General features: G+C 43.0%; 1 protein-coding gene across 5 annotated transcripts in view; it reads left to right on the forward strand.

Annotated features, from left to right (window-relative positions):
• Positions 1-17,542, forward strand: part of LOC131684048 (nipped-B protein) — a 42,507-nt gene that overhangs the window by 17,965 nt on the left and 7,000 nt on the right. For 3 of the 5 annotated variants that reach the window (XM_058966568.1, XM_058966567.1, XM_058966569.1), the window contains 6 exons: positions 3,187-3,451; positions 3,517-3,843; positions 4,534-5,285; positions 5,344-8,580; positions 8,643-8,837; positions 8,903-8,995. In XM_058966568.1, coding sequence (XP_058822551.1) covers positions 3,385-3,451; positions 3,517-3,843; positions 4,534-5,285; positions 5,344-8,580; positions 8,643-8,837; positions 8,903-8,995 — 4,671 coding nt within the window. In that variant the 5' untranslated portion in view covers positions 3,187-3,384. Of the gene's footprint in view, positions 1-2,973; positions 3,119-3,186; positions 3,452-3,516; positions 3,844-4,533; positions 5,286-5,343; positions 8,581-8,642; positions 8,838-8,902; positions 8,996-17,542 lie in introns of those variants that run through there. The other 2 variants (XM_058966571.1, XM_058966572.1) reach the window with 2 other exon arrangements.

The raw sequence follows: 17,542 nt of genomic DNA on the forward strand, positions 1-17,542 counted from the left end.
AATGCCAAAGTTATTAGAATGTGACTATAAATCTCTATGCATAATTACACTTTTCTCGCGATATTTCAATCTAATAACACATAACTCAGCAGGAAAACCGACCTACTAAGTGTTTGACTGCTATTTCCTGTTAGATATACTTCATATCACTGGAAAACTTTTAAAAATTTTGAGCGAGCCCCGTTGGGTGTGTCGTTACACACCCGAGCGATTCGCCAGTCTATGCTTTTCCACTACTCATGTATACCAAAAATTATATCGACCGATCTATACGCTTTTACTTAATCTCTTGCATATTTTTTTTATTCAGAGTGTTATTTTTCTTTTTATTACCAAATCTTATACTTGAATATAATTATAATCATCGTGATCTCGCCAACATTGAAATAGCCCTGTAATTAAGCGAACATTTTACCAACTACACCCAGGATTTTTACGCGGTTTTTGCGCGGTTTTTTACGAATTTCGCTAAACCGGAAGTCGCCATTTTTGATTTCAAAATGGCGTCAAAAATCAATTTCTAGTACCTACTCTTCAAGATCATTCCGAAAATACCCATATTAATTGGGTTATAGCGAATTTCGCTAAACCGGAAGTCGCCATCTTTGATTTGAAATTGGCGTCAAAAATCAATTTCTGGCACCTACTCTTCAAGTCCATTCCGAAAACACCCATATAGAATGGGTTATAGCGAATTTTGCTAAACCGGAAGTCGCCATTTTTGATTTCAAAATGGCGTCAAAAATCAATTTCTGCCACCTACTCTTCAAGACCATTCCGAAAATACCCATAATGATTGGGTTACAGCGAATTTCGCTAAACCGGAAGTCGCCATCTTTGATTTCAAAATGACGTCAAAAATCAATTTCTGGCACCTACTCTTCAAGACCATTCCAAAAATATCAATATTGATTGAGTTATAGCGAATTTCGCTAAACCGGAAGTCACCATCTTTGAGTTCAAAATGACATCAAAAATTAATTTCTGGCACCTACTCCTCAAGACCATTCCGAAAATATCCATATTGATTGAGTTATAGCGAATTTCGCTAAACCGGAAGTCTCCATCTTTTATTTCAAAATTACGTCAAAAATCAATTTCTGGCACCTACTCTTCAAAACCATTCCGAAAATACCCATATTCATTGGGTTATAGCGAATTTCGCTAAACCGGAAGTCGCCATTTTTGATTTGAAAATGGCGTCAAAAATGAATTTCTGGCACCTACTCTTCAAGACCATTCCAAAAATACCCATATTGATTGAGTTATAGCGAATTTCGCTAAAACCGGAAGTACAATACAATCTTTGATTTCAAAATGGCTTCAAAAATGAATTTCTGGAACCTACTCTTCAAGACCATTCCGAAAATACCCATATTGTTGGGGTGCGGGCCATAAGGAATCTTCCAGACCCGTCTCTTCCATCTTTCCGAAAATCTTCTAAGTCTTTTGCATTCAAAAGTACTTAGAATATTTTTTGCAAAAACCCTGTTAATTGCGAAATCCGCGCAAAAAAAACTTCCAAAAATATTCTAAGTCTTTTGCTGAGAGTTTTTTTTGCGCGGATTTTCGAATTAACGCGGTTTTTTTACGCGGATTTTCCAATTAACGCGGTTTTTTTACGCGTTGCGTATCCCCCGCGTAAAAAAAACCTGGGTGTATAAATTTACGAACGCAATCTCAAGAATAAACCCATGGAAGTCACGTCCGGAAATCTGTACCCTCGGTCGCAACAACCTAGCCTCATGCGTCCAGTTGGACCAATGTAAAAATGACGCTCATATTCACTTGACATCACATGGCTTGGCGACGTGACCGGAAACTCTACTGATATGCGGAAACTTTTAGCAAGAACCATACATGCCACATGGTTATGGAATCGAATTGATGCACACAAAGTAATATACACGGTAGGACACGCGACATACAAGCTCTCGGGCCCTTCACACACCCGCGCCCGCGATCTCACGAACAGGATAGTGTCCCGATGACTAAATTAACGCTTTAGCAGTTTACAAACGCCACAGTGTTCGCGCAATAATGAATCGGTTACGTCCGGAAGTCAAATTCTCGGCCCTAGAAGCCTAGGTCCATGCCTTCAGTTGGACCAATCAAAATTACGCTCATCCGACTAGACAACACGTTCCATGGCGAAATGACCAGCAACGCTAGTGATATGTTAGAACTCATTCTCTTCTAGCATCTGAGCGGTACACCGAAAATTTAGTACCAGATGCACGGTCCGCGTGCGGTCATCCAAAAACATATGCGAATATGCGTATAGACACACGGGTTTAAAAACGAATTTATACATTCGAAGTTGCATACACGCTAGCCTAGCACATGCGACATACAAGTGCCCACGCTATAGAACACGCACAAACGCTCGAGTTTCTTGCGATAATACACGCGATTGTGAAGTCCCTAGGCCCGCACATATCTGCCCCGTACAATGAATATCACATTCAGAATCACGGCCCGCTGCATTTGGCCTTAAGCAGTGTTTTAGTGGGTGACATTTCCCGTCTCGGCTGCAATTGTAACGAGTGATTCTGACGGGGAGCCCTTCCGAGACCCTAGCTCTACTGCTCCAGTAGGACAACATTAGAAAAAAAATCGTGTCTTCGTTATACAATTCCATATAAATTTAACAGAATAACACCTTATCGTAATAACTTAAATGGACCTTAACGTATGTGGTTACTACAGAACTTTTTATTTTTCTATGGTATGGAGGATTTTCGATAAAGTTTTTATTAATGCGGGTCTGGTGAATGTTACAGAATACTTCAAAAATAGAGACTGAATAATGAAGTTTTCGAAGAACCATTTACATTTAATCTATTGTTATGAACTCAGCACGTCAAAAGCAAGAAAGATGCACGGGTGGATGAGTGACATAGCACTAGTGGTGTGTGAGTGATGAAGAGAAAGCGCGTATTAGGTGTGTATTGCATCGAGCAGAGAAACGACAGCATTACAAAAAGAGACAATAAACTTCATTTTTCGGTGGTCGAAGCTCTTTATTTTACACACCAAAAAAGCGCTAATAAATTTGCTTGCATCGGCAGACAGAATTAATATTGTGATTCCTGTGTGTGTTTATGTCATACCTGGCGTATGTCATTCGTTCTTCCGATTCTGCGGATCAGTACTTGATTATTTCTTATTTTCTTTTCTTTGTAGATGCGCGACTATCCATTGGGCCAACATTAGAAACAGCAAGCAAGTTGAGCGCAGTAAGATAAATCATTGAGCCCAACGCTAGCAAATATAAAACACTGATACAGTGTTTTTCACTTGCTCTCCGAAGCTCTAATATACCACCGCCAATACTAAGCATACGACCATACTACCTGGTTCGAAATCTTCGCTTTTATAACAATGGGAGATCGCGATATACCGAGCGTTCCAATTACCACCTTGGCTGGTCTGACAAGTCTATCGGACCGTAAGTACATTCTTTAATTGCATATAAATAGTATTACTTTATCGCTTTTCTTCATTATTTTCCAGTGCTCAGCGAGCTCCCGATATCTGACTCTCTTGCAACGGGATCCACCTCGCTGAATCGTTCGCTGTTATTTCATCCCCGAGTGGCCGAGGAAGCCAACAACCTGCTAGCCACGCGGGACGACAGTCTCATCGGGCAGCTAGTGACTGCGATCGAACAGACCAATTCGGACCACATCGAGCTCAAGGATCAGTATGCTCAGCAATCGCCCAGCAAACACTTGCAAGAGGGTCCGTTACTGTTACAATCTATCCATTCCTGCCGACCGGATGTGTTCAGCATGCCGCAAACACACCAGCAGCAGATCCTGGCGCAGCAACAGAAAATGAGTAAGTTGGGGGAGGATGACTTTGGGTAGTACACACTGATCGTCTTGGCAGAAACTAATCTCTCATCTCTTCGTCATTTACTACTATTGACTCCACGTATGCACTGCATCTGTATTGTTTTTCCTCAATTGGTTCTAACATTGACATACAACAAAATTTAATTTCATTTACTTTGGCTGTTTTGATTGGGCTCAACTAATTCATCGGAAAGTAGTTTTATGGTTCATTCATTTAATTATTTTTAATCTGACTGTTAGCAGGCGAATTTGACGTTCCTACGCAAAAAATCGTACTCTTCAGAAAACAACATCAATCAAATAATTCGCTGTTACCTCCATGTACTTTTTAATGCTGTCTAAACTGAAAAAATGTTAATTTTATACTATGTTCAAACCAAAAAGTTAAAATACCTTTTTAATAGTTAGCAACACGAAAAATAAGTTATACTTTATTGCATGAACATCATATTGCTAGTTCCTTAGCAGCATTAGAAACTTCTGCTTAATAGACTATGTCGTTGTACTGCATAGAATCATCTTCATCATCAATCCATCACGGAATCGGTGTTCGGCATTCCGGATGTGTGTCACTAATATACTACACAATCACTACCAATTAGAGCAAGTTTTTATTTTATCACCTTTCTTGGACAGTCTTTTACTAGTTCGTTTGTTCTTTTCTTTTTTCTAGTATCTACATCACAAGCCCAACTTTTTAATTTTGAAAGCGAAAACTATTCCTTCATCCAATCACACCATCAGCCGTTGCAGCAACAGCAGCAGCAGCAGTTTTACACAAATCAGTTTCTGCAGACGCATTCACCGCAGCATCAGCAGCAAATTTTATTCAGTCAGCCCCCAATTACCATTCACCATCCCAATCACCCTCCAGTGGTAGTACAGCAGCAGCCACAACCACAACAAACGACGGTTCAGCTAGGGCACCTGAGCCAACCTGCTCCCACCAATCTTTCCTTCCAAGATCAACAACAACCTCTGCAGCCACAACAACAACAACAACCATCTCCCCAAAAAGTCATCATTCGGCAGCAAGTTATTAACCTTCAAAATATTCCTTACTCCAACCCTTCAGAAAATCACCAACTCCAACAACAGCAGCAACTCTTCCAACAGCAGCAGCAACAGTTACATCAGCAACAGCAGCAACACAATCAAAATGTTATTGTGACACATCAGTCGGTTATTCAAAACCAACAGACCCATGTTCAACTTCCACAACAACATCAACAACAACAGCAGCAACGAACGGTTGATCCACATCGAACGGTGATTCAGCAGCCCCAGCAAACAGTACTGGCTGCTGGTACTTCCTCGAATGCGCTTCCAGGATCAGCACCTGCGAGGCAAGTGATCACACAACAGCAACAATTACCGAATCATGTTCCCCAGCAGCAGCACCTGCAGCAGCCTCCGTTGCAACAGGTTAATATTTCTAAATTGATTCGGCTATGAGTTCCACTAACTTTCTGTTCATTTTTAGATCGCACACCAACAGCAAGCAGTACCAGTGCCGCCGCATCAATATGTGATAAACAAAAACAGTGCCTCCCCGAATCAGCACCACCACCCACAGCAACATTTGGCCAACAACATGCAGCAGCAGCAACACCAGAACAATGTAGCGCTAGCGAAAGAACAATCTCATCCCGCTGGAAATGAGCAATCTCAAATGAAAAACGGCAGTAGTACCTTAAACAACCATCAGTATCCTCACCCGCAGACCCCACAGCAGCATCCAAATAACCTCATCAAAACCCCGGAGGCAGCCCCACGCAATAGTGAATATCTGCAGCAACAGCAGAGCAAAAATCTTGATTCTCGAGGGAGACCATCACCTGCGCAGGGTACAACTGCACCCGAAACCGACCAAACCCATACCAGTCTGCGGAAGCCACAAGACATTCAGCAGACTCAGGCCGTTACTCCGACCGTGCAACAAGCAAATCCGCCGGGGATCACGCCATACAAACCAAGGCCTCTTGGCGTATTGCCCCGAACACCCGGTGCACCAGGGACGCCGATAGCAGCTGGTCCCCGTCCTATAGCCGTTACTGGAGCACTCCAGCGAGTCGGAAACGCAATTCCTCCTAGGCCTGCAATGACTCCGATAACTTCAATTGGCGTCACGGGAGCTTTAATGAGGACACCAACAACGACCACTGCTCCAATAACGCCAGCTGCAGCACCTGCGCCGCAGCAGTCGCCTGCGCCACCTGCCCCAGCTTCTGTAAAGAAACCTGAACGGGTCAATCGGAAGAAGCTCTGCCGAATGATGGACTTGGCGGACGTGAATGGTCTAACGTTGAAGAAGTGTTCAATTCGCCTGGAAAGGCTAAATGAGGTACATCTATCGTTGATGCAAGAAGGTCTAAAAAAGTTTTCCCTAGCAGAACCGAAAGCTGCTATGCGGCTTGGTTTGGTCAAGAAAAACAATGAAATGATCTTTGCTAAAATGAAGGAGGATGAACGAAGGTATACAGGTTTACTAGCAAAACGGAGAGCGGAAAGAGATGCAGCAGATCCGGAGGATATGTTCAGTAAGCCAAAACTGAGGAGGGTTGAAAAACTGACTGCACCGGTAGTGAAAAAATTATCTAAGGAAGAACTAATGAATACGAATACCTATCAGAGGTTTATGTCGATTATGGGCAAAATTTTCGACCAGTTGGATGAAACCGAAGCGCCCAGTTTAGACGATGGAGATGAGCAGCAAGATTGCATCCCAACTAGTATGCTTAGTAACATAGGAGCGGAAGCAGCTAAGCTGAAAGCCCGCAATGCAATCGAAGCTATTCCTGAGAATAAGCTTACATTACTTATAACGTACGCAATGAGATCTATTCACTCTGCCAAGAATCTGAGCGGGACCGAGCTGCAGGATGATTTGGTCGGGGATGACTGCATCGAAAAAATTCTCAACGCCATGGAGGCAGCATTGTTGATTTGTTCGATTTACACTTGCAAAAGCACCAAGTTCTTGCAAGAGGACAACATCGATGCTATAATCAAGTTTGTGCAATTTCAACTGCGTGAAACCGTATTCCCTTCGTACGACCCAGTGTATTCGGTCGAAACGAAGAAAAAAGTCGACGGAAAGAAGTCTAAAAAGATACCGAGCTATCAGCAGAAAGGTCTCTCGATACTGTACACTAAAATCGTAGAACTGGGCAAATTACTAGTAACGATGTTTGAAAAGTTCCATTTTGTGGATACCATTGTAATCCATGCGTCTGCCCTTGGAGTGGAACCATTCTTTGTGGACAACATTGAGACGCTTCAATTCGTGTGTCTTGATCTGGTAACTTCAATTTTCCAAAATGAAAAGTATTCACACCATCGACGGAACATTGTCGCGGACATTCTTTCGTCGATCGACCGTCTTCCGCACTCCAAACGGAATCTCCGTCCGTATAAGCTTGTCAATAACGCGGGCAATATTCAGATGATGACCGCTCTGGTACTTCAGCTGATTCAATGCGCCGTTGTATTACCGGAATCCTTTGGCGATCACAACCCGAAGAAAGCAAACAACGATGCTGTCGTTAATAGCAGTAACCCGAAGTCGACCGATTTGTTCATCATCGGAAAATATGATACGGCGCTTAGCATTGGAGGTAATTTCCTGGCGACTTTCCTCGACAAGTGCAAAAGTCGCTCAAGCGAAACGGATTTCCGTCCTTTGTTCGAAAACTTTATCCACGATTTGCTAACCACGGTCAACAAACCGGAATGGCCGGCATCGGAACTGCTACTCAGTTTGCTCGGTACAATGCTAGTGAAAAAGATGTCCGATAAAGGTGTGGAGCAATCGATTCGAGTGGTTTCACTGGAATACCTTGGAATTGTAGCTGCACGCCTGAGAAAAGATACAGTCGAGTCTAGGTGCAAAGTGCGAACGATGGATTCTCTCATAAAGTACATCAAAATCGAACAGGAGAAGGAAGGGGATGAGTACCAAAAAAATTCTAAATTCCAGTTAAACGAGGAAGAGGAAAGGACTGAGTTTTTGCAGAAAATCCTGCTGGATTTTCTAGCAGCCAATGCCCAGGAAGGCAATATCGTGTGGAATCATGCACGGCACTTTTACATCACGCAATGGTACCGCGACATTATTCAACGGAAGAAGTGTATTGCCGATGGTGAAAAGGGTTATGCGTCTCGGAAGAAGCAGGCGAAAAGGCGTAAAAAGTATCACACTGAATCGGACGAATCCGACGGCGGTGGAAACGACTCCGACATTGAAGAAATCAAACCTGGCGTGGATCAGGAGCTAAACAGTGAGATCTTTCGGATGCTGGACACTCGGAAGAACAATTACCTAGCACAAATCTGTCCATTCGGTGGAAGTGGGTTGAAAGCCGCCGTCAGCGAAATTAAAACCTACATCGATTACAGTAGCGCAAATCTGATCGCGCAGTACCTGGCGAGTAAGCGATCGTTTTCGCAGAGTTTCGACAAATACCTTCAGAAAATCATCCTCGTCGTCAGGGAACCGGTTGTCGCGATACGAACGCGAGCCATGAAATGTCTCGGCAATATCGTCGAGGTTGACCAGATGGTACTCGCCCGGAAAGATATGCAGATGGGGGTGCACCAGAAGCTACTCGACACTGCAATTTCGGTGCGGGAGGCGGCAGTGGATCTGGTGGGAAAGTATATCCTTTCCGATCCGGATTTGATCGATCAGTATTATGAGATGATATCGCAGCGGATATTGGTGAGTTAAGAAGGATTTTTTTGCAAGAATTTGAATTTATATTTTTTTCATCGGTTTCGTAGGATACGGGTGTCTCAGTGAGAAAACGGGTAATCAAAATTCTACGTGACATTTGCATCGAGTATCCGGAGCAGGATAAGATCCCGGACATTTGTGTGAAGATGATCCGAAGGGTTAACGATGAAGAGGGAATTCAGAAACTTGTGATGGATGTTTTTATGACGATGTGGTTCACGCCGTGCAATCCTAGCGATAAGGTAAGGAGGGTCAAAGTACAACCCAATATGGGAAGAATAGTGGCGCTAATGATAGTCTGTTTTAGGGAGCCATGAATAGGAAAATTACTCAGATTATCGATGTCGTTTGCTCGTCCCATGAGACTGGAACTCAGGGTTTCGACGCGTTACTGAAATCGGTAAGTATAGACTGCTTCGTAAAAAAAGCCCTGCGGTGCCTATTTACTCTTCGATCTGAAATTCAACATGATGTAATTCATCGCATCCAGACGAGGGGACCATAGTTTTTCTGCGAGTGTCTTTGATTTTCTCTGTATAAATTACAAGCTGTTAAACAGAAATTTGAGACAATGCTTTAGCTTAGAATATTGAGTTGTGTTGCGAAGAAAAATGGAGATTGTTTATGTGTTGTACTGCCGCTCTACGCATAATTGTCCCAGGTGTACATGGAATCCCATAGCACATGGGACAGTTATGCTTATAGCAGTAGTGTATGTCCTATTTCTCGTCAAGTGGAAGTCAAATACAGTGACAACTCTGTCGAAAACTCGCTGAAGTCCCGTATCAGCGCTGTGGCGACTGTAGTTGGATCTCCTGAAAGGTAGACGCAGGAGAATGCTGGTTTGAAAATCTAGGAGTTTGAGAATTGCAGAGCAATCCACTCTGGCAGAAAGTATTGCCAAGAACTCTATAGCAGTCCCTCCGGATGCTAAGAGTATCCAGTTATATTAACGGACAACGGTTTTTGTAGCTAAGCAGTTGGAATCTGTTTCGCCATGGGAGATTTCGAAGAGCAAAGCATATGAACTGCGATTCTGTCAAAGCCGTTTCTCGTGCGGTCATTTTAACTACCCGATTGAAGGTAGTTAAAATGACAGCACGAGAAACGGCTTTGACAGAATCGAAGTTCATATGCTTTGCTCTTTGTATTTGTATTTGTCATATATACACCAACGGGCAAATCAAAGCCCCAATGATGTCTTAATGCTAAACTTATGGCTAACAGTCTAATCGTTACAAACTTAATAAAAAAATAATACAGTAAAATAATAACAATGCAGTGAAAAAAATATAAAAAACAGCAATGAACGAATCAGCCGAAATTAACGGGTCCGTTAAAGGTTCTGGAAAATCGAAGACGTAGAGTTGGGCGAGACAAATTAAAGTCGAAAGCTGATGCGACTCGGTTGAAGATCCGTTGTAGACCAGTAATGGCTCCGTGCATGCTATAATTAGTGCGTCGAAATGGCAATCTGAGCATAAGGTTGTTACGCGTTGTTCGAGGTGCGACATTTATATTAATTTGTTCCAAGATGTCTGGGCAATCCAGATGACCTCGCAAAGTATCAGCAACGAACAAACTAATCAGCTGGCGCCGGTTTTCGTAACTTGGCAGACGGATGGGATCTCTCCACGGCAACCTACGAAGCGCAAAAAGTAAAAAGCGTCGTTGCACGGACGCAATTCTGTCAACACCGTTGTTATAGTTTGGACTCCAAACTTCGCAACAGTACTCCAGGATTGACCGCGACAAAGAGCAGTACAGCGATTTGAGACAATAAATGTCCGTAAAATTTTTCGCAATCCTGAAGATGCATCCCAGCATTCGAGATGCTTTGCTAATTGTATATGAGACATGTTTAAACGTGAGTTGCGAATCTAGTATCACTCCTAGATCCTTCACCTGACTAACGCGTTCGATTTCAGTATCCAGTAGACGGTAGTTAAAACAAACCGGGTCTTTTTTTCGTGAGAACGATATCACCGAGCACTTCTTTGGATTTACACACATACGGTTCGTGTTACACCAGTCAGCGAAGGTTTCAAACTGTCGTTGCAGTAATCTACAATCTTCAGTAGAGCGGATGAGAAGAAACATCTTGAAATCGTCTGCGAAGGACAGGTGTGGAGTCTTCAGAACTAGATGGACGTCGTTGAAGTAAAGCAGAAACATCAGCGGTCCCAAGTGACTTCCATGGGGTACTCCTGACGTAGAAGTAAATGTGGGTGCCTGACAATCTCCAATGACAACCACTATTTCTCGACCTGAAAGGTAGGATCGAAATAACTGCAACAAACTACCGTTAATTCCAAATCTCCATTTTAGCGATTGTTATGTCATGGTTCACTTTGTCAAAAGCGGCAGATAGGTCTGTGTAGATAACATCGGTTTGAGCGCGTTGTTCCATACTCTCTGTTATGTAGGATGTTAGGCAAAGCAGGTTAGTCGTTGTCGAACGCCCAGACGTGAAGCCATGTTTATCGTCACTTAGGCACTGCTTGCAGTGCGCCTGAACCGGTTCCATAATCACTAGCTCGAACAACTTCGAGACAGCACTCAATGAAGTAATTCCACGGTAACGTCTCGCTTATTACCCTTTTATGGACTGGGAACATGTTCGCGGAGTTCCAGCAGGATCGAAAAATGCCACCGACAATAGATGCTCTAAAGATGCGAAGAAATGGAGTCGCTAAAACGTCAATGTGCCTTCTTAAAAGTACTGAAGGGAAGCCATCGGGTCCCGGATTGAAAGACGATTTTAACCGAGAACAAGCTCTGGTAATCATTGTTTCATTGACTTCGATAGCGCTTACAGTTTGGCTCACGACTGGAACTTGACTAACAGCGTGTTCAATTTGATCAACTGTTAAGGCCTGTGAACACATTCGCGAATTTCTCCGAGAAAAGTCTGCACATATCTTGGGATGTGGTAGCTATGCGGCCGTTGCAAGTCATAGATGACGGCAATCCGGATTCCTTGCGCTGCTCATTCACATATTTCCAGAAACGTTTTGGGTGCGACTTGAGATTACGCTGAATGTTTTGCTGATATCGAAAGAAACAATCTTGACTAGCTCGTTTATAAGCATGGTTAAGACTGACGTAATAGTTTCTAAGTGAGATTGTGCGATACTTGGTAAACCTCCGCAGAGCAGCTCTCTTAATGGACTTCAGTCGTCGCATCGTGCTCGTTTGCCAAGGAGGGCCGGTTTGTTGACGATGAACTTTTTTCGGGACGTCTCTGTCAATAACATAAACCAAAACGTTGGAAAATGTTTGAACTGCGGTATCAACATCTTCGGGGTCCAGAATATTTAGCCAATCGAGAGTGGAGAAGAGGTCTGCGATACTGCGATGATCAGTTATGTGCTACTGGTCTCACTAGAGGAGAGGGAGCCATCACTACTGATGTAGCAAAAACCTGATCGCTGACAAAACAAACATCAAGGTGGCGGTTATTCTAGTTGGCAATAGGATTAATTTGTAGTAACGTGGCTGAGCTGTAGCTGTCAAGAAGCTTCGCCGCCCCTGAGTGAATAACGGAGTGATCGGAGTCCGGGTAAAGAAATCCATTTCGGAAAGATTTCCACGAAATACTGGGGAGATTGAAATCTCCTAGTATGATGATCTCATCAACCGATTTAGCGTCTTCGAGGATGGTAAAAACTGAGCTGCAGTGTGCGTCAACATATTCGATGCCACGGACTCGGTCGGGTGGGACGTACAACGCACACAAATACAACTTACGGTCACCAAGCTCGACTATCGTCCAGACCTGCTCGAGGCAATCCCAGCAAGTCTTCTCAACAACTCGTGCCTTCAAGCTGCGATGAACTGCTACTAATACACCACCTCCAGTAGATTTACGGCTATTTCTAAGGTTCCGATCGCAACGAAAAACCTCATATCTAGTACCGAGCACCTGACTGGAAAGCGTGTCATCGTTTAACCACGTTTCGACGAAGATGATGATATCGAAACTTATCGGAGACTGCAAGGCGATACTCCTCAACGGTTGAATTGATACCACCAACGTTTTGGTAGTATAGTAGCAGCTTGTCCCGTCGTTGTCCAAGGCTGGAAATCGAAGAGTTTTGAGGCAAAAAGGAGCTCACAGATGCATCATACTTGCCTGCTGTAGGTTTGCGGAAGACCCCTCGTCCCAACTCCACCACAGAACCAGGACGGCTGCTGGTCGCTGGCTGGAAAGGCTCGAGTGTGATGGGGGGACTAAAGGCTTCCTCAGGACTGGTGGCAAGTGTGCGTTCCGGTGACCTGGAAAACGGGAAACCGAGGGTTGTACTCACTGCAGTAGGGCTAGGTACCACTCGCGAACGGCAGCGGGTCGCTGGCATAAAAGGCGGCGTCTGATACCGATAGGAGCTTTGCGCAATTGACGGTGAGCTGGAATCGAAGAACATTTCGGTGCTAGAAGGTTTCGAAATAGATGGATACTTGCCGCAGTATGAAGTTTGGAAGACCCTTCTTCCACTCCCGCACACAGGACCGGGACGACTGGTGAACGCTGGCTGCAGTAGCTGGACTGTGGCGTGGGGATCGAGGGCTTCCATAGTACAAGCGGCGGTGCATCCCGGAGGCCGATGTAACCTATTGACGAAATCTATCCTGTCTCTGTTGGTCGAAGTTAAATTCGCGAACCAGCACTCCAGTTGGTCAAGTAGATGCTCTGAGTACCACGTCCTTCAGTTCACTCGGAAGCTCGACTCGGAAGGAAACAAAATTGAGCTTTGTTAGATCAGCATCCTTCTCAACCAACAAGATTGCTTTGGGTGTATCGCTTATTCCAAGGCATTCTTGGGTCATAGCGACGATATCATCCACTGTATGGCTCGGATCGAGGCGGCTCAGGTAGACCCAGAACTGTTCCCGCTCATCAGCAACTGTTTTGATTTCCCGCTGAATTGCTCGACAGACAGCGGCTGCAGTGGCGCGAATTTTAGCGTAATTCTCGCGACTTCTTTTTGGAGTGGGTACATCCCCCGGAAGTCGCTTGACAGACAGCCCCCTTTGAGCTACAGAACCAGAATTAGCCGGAAAATGTGTCTCAATGCGGTTGGAGAGATTAGACACGACTGCGTTCAGGTTATCTACTGCCTCGCACAATTTTTTAGTTTTTCGAAATCTCCCAAGGCGAAACAGATTCCAACTGCTTATCGATTGAAATTCTCCAGATTTTTTATATAAGAATTACTACTTTTCATCGGAAGCACGTCGTTTGGCATAAGTTCATTTGGCATAACAGTAGGTGACATTCTTTCGTTTAGAATAATGTTCATTTGGCATAATGGTCGTTTGGCATAATGATCATTTGGCATAATTGTCGTTTGGCTTAGTTAAAAAAATACATTGAAATTTCTGTTATCAGGCGTTGACGCTTAATGTGGCTACGCCACATCGCTTTAGGGATGGTGCTGTCCGACATCGCCCCGCTCCGTCGTACTTAAACAAGGTGTTAGCCCCTATGTTTAAGTAATCCGGGCAAACGAGTGGATCACATGTTTGCTTGCGAGTTTTACTGCCGCCGCCAACCCGCCATTGGGACCTCGGCGGATCCTGCTTCGGATGCTTGTTCTTGGTTATGCGACAAAACCGAGGGTTATTTGGTGTATAGATTCAAATAACTGTTCATATTTGAAAGAAGAATCAACCCTTATGTTAACCCTCCGGAAGTCGCGGAAATGACAGCCGCTGGTGCGCTAAGACGATTTCGCTAGATTTTCAGAGCAGCCTGCACTCCGTGCACTAGCGCAACTTCCGAAAGGTTAAGTAAACCGGGCAAACGAGTAAATCAACACTTTGCTTGTGAACTTATTTGACATGCAGATTCAAAAAACTTATCATGTTTGAAAAAAGGAGTCAACCCCGTAGGTTTGGGTAAACCGGGCAAACGATTGTATCACCAGTTTACTAGCGAGGGCCCTTTGGTATACAAAGAACAGCTCATGACTGAAAGAAAGAATTGTAACAGATAGTGCCCCGGCAAGCACCTTTCGGATTTAGTCTCTAACACGGTTTCTGCTTTTGTTACGTTGGAGCTTTTATTCTTTCCGACTGCTTTCTCGGCTGGTTGATTACTTACTGCGCAGTAGCTTTCTTGGCTGTGTTTCAGTGAGCAGAATGCTCACGCACACTGTTTGATTAATGCTGCATTAATTCCAGATATCCTGGACCACGGCTCACAGAAAGGAGGCTTGCTATTCCGCGAATTGACAGTTCTCGGTGACGTCAGAGAAATCGTTGAGATAAACAAACGGATTTCTCGAAAGTTGTTAATTGACAATATTTGAGCTCTTACGGTGGAAAAAATAGTGTGCAATGGATTTTTGACGTAAATTACGCCATAATTACATTAGACACAGTGGATAATCAGTGCATCTATGTGATTATTAGCGTAAATCGAGAATTTGGATGCATGCCATAAAAAACATATCCCACCGTAATTTTCTGATCATAGCAAAGGTTTTGGACATCCGCATAGTTTCCTTGTGATTTACCAAGTGCCGATCATTCGTTAGCAGCAAACAATATATAAATTTCATGTAATTGTTTTCGCCGACGATTTCTATGACGCGCTCTCGTCAAATGTTTACACTCTAACGAGCTAGCCTAGTATATGTAAGCCACGTATATGGCACAGTTGACAGTTCAAATTGTTCTGCTCATGTTGCTCGAAGCTCGATTTTCACTAGTCAGATACCGTACGGCACGACTCAATTTTTAGACATTTGTTAAAAAGTGAAAAGATTGGACAGCTAATTGAAGAAATGTTTTGTTTTGGACATGTACGTGAATAACAAATACTTTATACCATGGAGCACCAACAAATTAAACGAACTTGACTATCACAAAATTGTGTCGAATGAAATTGAATTTGTTTATTGTGGATCGACCCTAACGCGACGTTTTAGATGTTGGCTTTGAAATCATGGCGGCGTAGCAGATACCCAGTGATGTACCAAATCGAGTTTTTATAATTTTGGGGAAAAAACCCAAGGTTATTTCCCGGTTAAAACCGGGAAGATTGGGTTTTTTGCAATTTTGTGATATATTAGTAATTGAACATTAATGTATTGTTATCCAAACACTTTTATTTTATTTATGAGCATTGTTGTCATAAAGTTTTGCATGTATATGAATTCTGAATGGTTTTCCTCGATTGAATCATTGCTATAGCGATAATCCAACATTTCTTTCCAAATATTGTGGTTGAATAAGTGATAAAACTTTTCAACACGTTTTGGGCTAAGTCGATTGCGTTTCTTACTGTGAATTCACCTAAACGTACTAAACATTTTTTCTACTGTTGCTGATGTAGTAGATGCCGAAAGAATTCGGATTACGATTTGTAAGAGTTCTGATTACGGTTCATATTAATGACGAATCTCAAGGCCACTCGCTTTCTGCATATAACTCACTTTTACTTTTCACCGAACTAAATAGGTATTTTCTAAATTTTGTATGAATACCTACCTCATTTCGCTAAAAGTATAGCAACCCCTAAAATGAGTAACAAGCAGAATAAAAGTAGTTTGGGCATCACATGATTATTCTAATTTTCACTAATTTGAGTCACAATGACTATTGTTTCCAGTATTATATGAAACAACTTGAAATATGTAATGGACCGCAATTAAAGTAGCAGGAACAGAAAATGCTTCGTAAAACCCGTTATAAATATATTAGAATGTGAAAATTGGATTTAAACTTCAAGTTTAAAAATCGGCCAGAAGCTTTTCGATTATGTCCCATAGAATTAAAAACGAAAAAAAGTATATCCGGTTCTTAAATAGGACTTTTCTTTATACAACTTTTAATCTTGAATGTAACGTTGTACGGAATTTCCCGTGAGCGAATTATACTGGATGTTCATCCTTGCCGACTTTTTCGGGTGAGAATATTCTAAGCGATTCTCATGCTCAAGGATCTCTGTCCGATTTTTGCGCTTGATGTTTATATTCGATTTTTATATGCTAAGATATCTGGAGTGGGTTCTACAAAGTATGTTTTATCCTTGCGACTTTTATTTTCGGTATCTCAAATGTAAATGCAAGATTCTTTAACCTTCCGGAAGTCGCGCAAATGGCCCACTGAACGAGCAGCCGCTAGATTTTCAGAGCAGCGTGTACTCAGTGCACTAGCGCGACTGCCGAAAGGTTAAAAACATTAAATGAACATCATACATTCGATAAAACGAAAAAACCCATATTTCGTCCGGGTTAAAATGATTTGGGAAAAAACCCGGGGTAAACCCAAAAATAAAAACCCGGGAAGATGGAATTTTTCCCATTGGTACATCACTGCAGATACCTGATGTAAGCCGTGTCCTGGACATGGTAATTCATGCTCTCACTCTCTTTCTTTCTCTCTCTCTCTCTCTCTCTCGCACATTCACATACACACGAGCCTCACACATGAACTACAAAACAATACAGTGTAGCCAGTTTATAGGTCATTACAGAATCAACATTTATGTTTCTGGCAAATATACACATATATATTTGCCAGAAACAAGGATTAATTCCTTATTTCAGACATGAGCAGTTCTTTGAATTTGTATATCAAATAGCGTTTGCCCAGTTTACTCAAAATTAGAGGTTGATTCCTTCTTTCAAACATGAACAGTTCTTTGAATCCATATTCCAAATAGCCCTTGGCAATATCGCATAAACGAGACCAAGGATCCGAAGCGGCGCAAAGCCGCTGAGGATCCGCCGGGGAGGTGGCCATCGACCCGCCGTCGGAAGCGGCGACCCCTCGCAAGCAAACCTATGACGCACTCGTTTGCCCGGGTTACTCAAACATAAGGACTATCAACTAGGTTAAGTCCGACGGAGCGGAACGACTTCATGCAGCACCATACTTAAAGCGATGTGGCGTCGCCACATTGGGCGTCAACGTTTAATATAACAGACATTTCAATGTA

Source organism: Topomyia yanbarensis, chromosome 2, assembly GCF_030247195.1.
Source record: "Topomyia yanbarensis strain Yona2022 chromosome 2, ASM3024719v1, whole genome shotgun sequence".
In the NCBI taxonomy this organism is placed as follows: domain Eukaryota; kingdom Metazoa; phylum Arthropoda; class Insecta; order Diptera; family Culicidae; genus Topomyia; species Topomyia yanbarensis.